Consider the following 6,000-nt stretch of genomic DNA (forward strand, 5'->3'; position numbering starts at 1 on the left):
ATCTCGTTTGATCTTCACAACCTTCCTCTGGCAGGGCAGGAATCAGCTCACCCATTGCGAAGAGGAGAAAGCTATTGAAGTCACTTTTCAAGGGCACAGTTAGTGGGGGGTGATGGGACTTAATCCAGGTCTAACATTCTTTCCACTGTACCTTGTTTTGTCCCTTGATTCAGGAATGTCCAGCTTTCTCCTAGTCCCACATGTTGGCTTTAAGGAATTGTCCTTTTGTCCACCAGCAACATGCCTAGGGTTTTATTTCCGTGGCCTCAGTAAGCCGATCTGCCCCCAGGGGCTCTGGGGAACAGTGTTGCAAAATTCTTGCCTCTCCACTAAGACCTTGGTTATGAGACCCAGTGTATTTTTAACATATTAACTCACACTTCTTCCATGGCTCAAGTAACACACACATTTCGGCCATGTGACCCCTCCAGCCTCAACAGGGATCCTTTCTACAGAGATGAACAGCATTTGTTTGGCTCTGCCCTCCTGCCTCCTTTTGTATCCCAAGTGGTCTATTTAGGGCTTCCCTGGGTAGGGGCTAGTGCAATATGAAAGTCAGAGAAAGGTTTGGGAATCAAGGTTGGAACATTGGCTTTTATTGCAGTGCCAGTCAGCCAAAATTGAACATTTCCCTACTTGGTTTCACTCCTCTCATTCAAGACAAACTTTGACCTTGGCAGAGAGGAGAGCCAAGTTCTAATTACAACTCTGCTGTTAACTATTCTAATTAATTCAGAGAGGTTCCCCCCTCTGAGCCTCAACTTCCCCCTCTGCAGCATAAAGGGTTTAGACGAGAGTATCTTCTATGTTCTTTATAGTTCTGCCATTCCATGTTCTAAGGGCCTTTCCACTTCTGACAGTCTATGTTTTGTAGCAAGAACATATTGTCCTTAGAGCTCTTCCAGCTCCCTTGTTCTATGTTCTTAGTTTCCTTTCAATTCTAATACTCTGTGTTCCAAGAACCTTTGCATCTCTGACATTCTTTATTCCAAAAACCCGCTTTCTAAGGCCATTTTGGCATGAGCTCACTATGTTCTAAGATCCCATCCAATAGCCCCAACATTATAGTTCTTTGGTTCTTAGTTACTTTCTTGTTCTGACAGTCTATTTTCTAAGAACCCTTCAATCGCTAACATTCCTCGCCCATTAGTTAGTGCTTTTTCATGCATTCATAGTCTGTGTTCCGTGTTCCCTTCTGATTTGTCATTCTATAACCAACATGCCTTAGGAGTAAACTAGAGTAGTCAAGTCTGTGTTCCGTGTTCCCTTCTGATTTGTCGTTCTATAACCAACATGCCTTAGGAGTAAACTAGAGTAGTCAAGTCTGTGTTCCGTGTTCCCTTCTGATTTGTCGTTCTATAACCAACATGCCTTAGGAGTAAACTAGAGTAGTCAAGTCTGTGTTCCGTGTTCCCTTCTGATTTGTCGTTCTATAACCAACATGCCTTAGGAGTAAACTAGAGTAGTCAAGTCTGTGTTCCGTGTTCCCTTCTGATTTGTCGTTCTATAACCAACATGCCTTAGGAGTAAACTAGAGTAGTCAAGTCTGTGTTCCGTGTTCCCTTCTGGTTTGTCGTTCTATAACCAACATGCCTTAGGAGTAAACTAGAGTAGTCAAGGAAGGCTTCTTGAGGCAGGTGGGAGGAAGCCATATCCCTATTTTAGGTACAATGTCTAAGACTCCCAGTGTAGAAAAGGGGGTTGCCATCTGTGGGGTTATTCTTCTCAGCCTTCTCCTCTCCTGTGGATAGCGGATCCACTCCCAGCCACATCGGAAGTGCCCATGGACTAGAGTAGACTCAGGGCTGGGAGAAGGCTGTGGGGCAGGAGGGGGGGTGACAAAGGCCCATCAGAACTCTTTATAGGCAGCTCATGACCACTGGCCAGATTGGCTGGTTGGCATTTGGGAAGAGGAGAAGATGGCAGAGGCTCTCAAGGCTCTGAGGCTGAATTCACAAAGACTCCTTAGATATTGCCTGGTGATGGGAGCATCCACTGTACTTCCCTCCAGCTGGAAATGATGTTTTTGGCTTTGTATTGTTATGTTTTGTTTGTTTATTCTAAACTCAGCCGCACAATCTCTGGTATCTTTCCTCCCAAGCTGGCTTCTGAAGGTGATGTCTGTTTACTCTTCTTAGTAAACAGTGTGTTCTTCCCAAGTGGAAGGAGTCCATTGGGGGAAATCTCTCAAAAAAACCCTCAAACGTTTCAGGTGTGAATTAAACCCATTGTTGGGCTTGCGAGGAGCGGGTTTGCTCGCCAAGACCATGCCCTACCTATTCTGTGCCCAAATTTCAAAAAGTAGCCACAGCTGTGTACCCTGGGCCCCTCTGGGTAAGCAGCGAGGAGACCGAGACAGAATGGAGAGAGACGACTGTGGATACTTGGGCCACTGTTCTGTACACACTTAGACATCCAGTCCTTTCAGCAGAACAGACTTCCCAGGCCATTAACTCTTTGGCTCCTCAGCCTAGGTAGGGCATACCTAGCTGCCATCTCCCTGCTTTTGTTCAGTGGGGCAACACACAGGATTATTCTGCCATGACTGATGTTGAAAGCCTCTCTGCAGATAATCCTGAAGGAAGAAAGACCTGTTAGGTTGGGTAAGAGAAAGGAAAGACATCAGGGGAGACTCCTGGAGGCAACAGGGTTGGACGTAGGCCTTGAAGGATGGGGAAAATGTCAGAAGACGGCAATCTAGAGGGAAAGGACCAAGGAGTGCTAAAGGCCTGGAGTCAGCACGGTAAAATGCATACTTGAGGAATATCAAGTTGTCTCCTTTGGCTGGAGTCTGGAGGGGGCAGAAAGAGGGGTAAAATAAAATTAGGTCGGGTCCTGAAGGTCCTTGAATGCCAAGCTAAGGAATGTAGACTCAATTGTTCTAACCAGGGAAGATCCTACAAGGTTTTTCGAGAAAGAAAATGACTTGAGATACTTAGGACACAGGCTACAAAATGTCCAGTTCGTATCCTCAGCCATATCTAATCATTTTCCATGGTTGGGGAGGAGGGTTTTGCTTCTCAGTTTCACTTTCCTCAAAACGAGAATAAACATTTGCTGTGCCAGCCTCTCCGAGACATTGAGGCCCAGGGCAGCTGGAAGACCCTGGCCCATCTACCCGTGAATATCGCTGTTTCCTGATCAAACCATCTCCAAAAAGTGGGATGACACAAAGGAAAAAGAGAGGCCAGACCTTCAGCCAGTCCAAATCATGTCACCTTCTATGCCAGGAGAGTCCAGAGCATTAGTCTAATCAGGCAGTGAAATATAGGGGAGAGCAGGGCATGGGGGAATGAGGAGAGCTGAGTCCTGGAGGAAAAATGCCCCCCTCCCCCTGCCCCTAATTGTCGCTAACCCACTGGAGGACCCTGGACATCCTGCAGCTCCCTGAGCCTCAGTTTCCCTGCCTGGCACGCAGAAGGGGCTGGATGAGCCCCAAGGCCCCCTTCCTGCGCGGCATGACTCTCGTCTGAGCTCCCGAGTCAGGGGATTCTAACCCTTGCTTCTTTTCCCTTACATGGGCAGATTTTCCCGGTCGGACGAACTCTCTCGACACAGACGCTCCCATTCGGGTGTGAAGCCGTACCAGTGTCCCGTCTGCGAGAAAAAGTTTGCCCGGAGTGACCACTTGTCCAAGCATATCAAGGTGCATCGTTTCCCCCGAAGCAACCGCTCGGTGCGCTCCGTGAACTGACCTGCCTCCCCCTGCCCTCTCCTCCCACCTCTTGGGCCGAGAACAGCTGACTCCAGCACTTTGTTCAATGTTTTTTATAGCGATAATTTATTTGTCTCCATAACAGGGAACGCTGTTATCTGACACCACCACACATGAATGTTTGTGTCCTCCAAATGGAATTTGAGAATGAAGCTTTTCTGCGGTTATTATTTTTATGCCTGATCTTCTCCCCCCTCCCCCTTTCATGTCTTTGCTGCCGCTTCTTCCCTCGGAAATTACAGTGTTTTATTTTAAGCTGTTTTCTTCGGCACAAGGAAAATTTATGGGCTCCTTGTAGCTAGTTAATTACAGTTCTGGCATTCCTGTGGGCTTTGCTCATAAACAGGGCTATTCATTGTGAGTTTTTATTAAGCTGGGCCTATTTGTCCAGTTTGGATATAGCAAATTCCTTTTGGAAAACGAAAACAAGTCCTTTGTGTCCCTATGGCCACTGCCAAGGGCTCTAGTGGGGGAGGAGGGATGGAGGGAGGCTTTCAGAAACCCCCATTTCTTCTTATGGGCCTGTAACTCCTCGTGGATCTGTCCTGATTCAGGAAGCTTTAAAAAAAAAAAGTTGAGATTTCAGCTGTTTCCCCCATCTGGAAATGACAGAACGTATTTCCAAAGGATGAATCCCATTGGAGCCAAGAATTCAGGAAGGAAATCAGTGAAAGTGGGTCAAAGGTCATTTCTTTCACATCTCCTGGAGGATCCTAGGAGGGCGGGGGCTGGAAGGGACCCTAAAGCCCTTCTGGGCCACCCCAATCCCCCCGTTTTACAGATGAGAAAGTAGGCCAGCAAAGGTGAAGTAACTCATCATGGCCACACCATGAATAAGTGTCTAAGACGGGATTTGAATAGAGGACCTACTGAAGTCTAGCTCCTCACCCCACGTTGCAGAGGCCATCTATCCTGTTTTCCCTGGATCTTGTTTTTGAAGGGGCCAGTCCCCTCGCCAGGTTTGAGATCCCCGGAGCATGCCAATAGGGGAAGGTGGCATGTAGCCCATGGGTCTGCCTCCATCCTGAGGAAGACATTCTCCAGGGCAGCCCCAGGGTGGGTCGAGTGGGATCTAGCTCTCATGATGCTCTCTTGTCCTAGCAGCCCCCTGAGCCTCAGTGGGTAAGAAGAAAACTTAAAGCAAATAAATGAATACATAAAACAGCAAATCATTGTAGGTTCCTGTTGGTGGGTGCTTATCATGCAAGCCTGTGTGCATATATGTGTGTGCATGTGTGTGTGTGTGTGAGAGACAGAGAGATTGAGAGAGAGACAGAGAGAGTATGTGAGAGAGAGAGAGAGAGAGAGAGAGAGAGAGAGAGTGAGAGAGAGAGAGAGTGAGAGAGAGAGAGAGAGAGAGAGAGAGAGAGAGAGAGAGAGAGAGAGAGAGAGAGACAGAGAGAGAGAGAGAGAGAGAGAGAGAGAGAGACAGAGAGAGAGAGACAGAGAGAGAGAGACAGAGAGGTGTTTGTTTTAAGGTAAGAAACAGTAGAATCAAATAGAATCAGTAGTCAGAGAAAATGGGATGGGGGTTATCTTTACTAAGACACTGCTGTTCAGAGATAACTATCAGTTGGCTTTCTTTCCTCTCCGTGTCCCAGACAAATCCCAAATAAAACACTGCAATTCTAGCATTAGCGCATTGTAGAAATGAAGAGCACGCTGTACGTAAGAGCGCCAATAGACTACCGTATGCTAGCGAAGCATTCCTTCTGTCCTCTAGAAATTAATATACAATGAACTAGCTTGTATTGACTGGTTTATCTCACATCCTATGAATGTATGTAAATAAACTGTACATAGATGCATCTATATAAAATATCTTTTAATAACATATCAAAATTTGTGTAAATTTGAAATAAAAAATCTATGAAGCCAGTGTATATAAGTTACAATTCTGTATATTTTCTTTTGTCCTTCATAAAATATATTTACTTTGCCAATAAAAAGAAAAAAGGAAATTTTAAATACTTCTGGTGCTTGTATGTTTCCTTTTTTATTTGTTCAGCTGTGAAATTGGAAACAGATCCCTGTGCTGGAAGTTTAGACTTGAGCGAGTGGTAGACCAAAGAGTCCAAGATGAGTTCTTTCCCGATATCCTGGGATGCCAAACCCTGTTGGGGAGAAAGGGGTCCTGGGGCTACACCATAAAATGCAACCTCCTCAGCCTGACATTTGAAGCCCTCAGCCATCTGGCCCCAAACTCCCCCTCCAGCCTGATCAACTTTTGCTCCCTTAGGCTCTCCTCATTAGTCTGGGCTGGTCTGTTTCCCACAAGGACCTTG

At 46.4% G+C, this 6,000-nt stretch overlaps 1 protein-coding gene across 1 annotated transcript in view; it reads left to right on the top strand.

Annotated features, from left to right (window-relative positions):
- Positions 1–5,683, top strand: part of KLF15 (KLF transcription factor 15) — a 28,106-nt gene extending 22,423 nt beyond the window's left edge. Inside the window, exon 3 of the mRNA XM_056804712.1 lies at positions 3,526–5,683. Coding sequence (XP_056660690.1) covers positions 3,526–3,694 — 169 coding nt within the window. The 3' untranslated portion in view covers positions 3,695–5,683. The remainder of the gene's footprint in view (positions 1–3,525) is intronic.
- The last annotated feature ends 317 nt before the right edge of the window (positions 5,684–6,000 follow it).

This window comes from Monodelphis domestica, chromosome 7, assembly GCF_027887165.1.
Source record: "Monodelphis domestica isolate mMonDom1 chromosome 7, mMonDom1.pri, whole genome shotgun sequence".
Lineage (NCBI taxonomy): Eukaryota > Metazoa > Chordata > Mammalia > Didelphimorphia > Didelphidae > Monodelphis > Monodelphis domestica.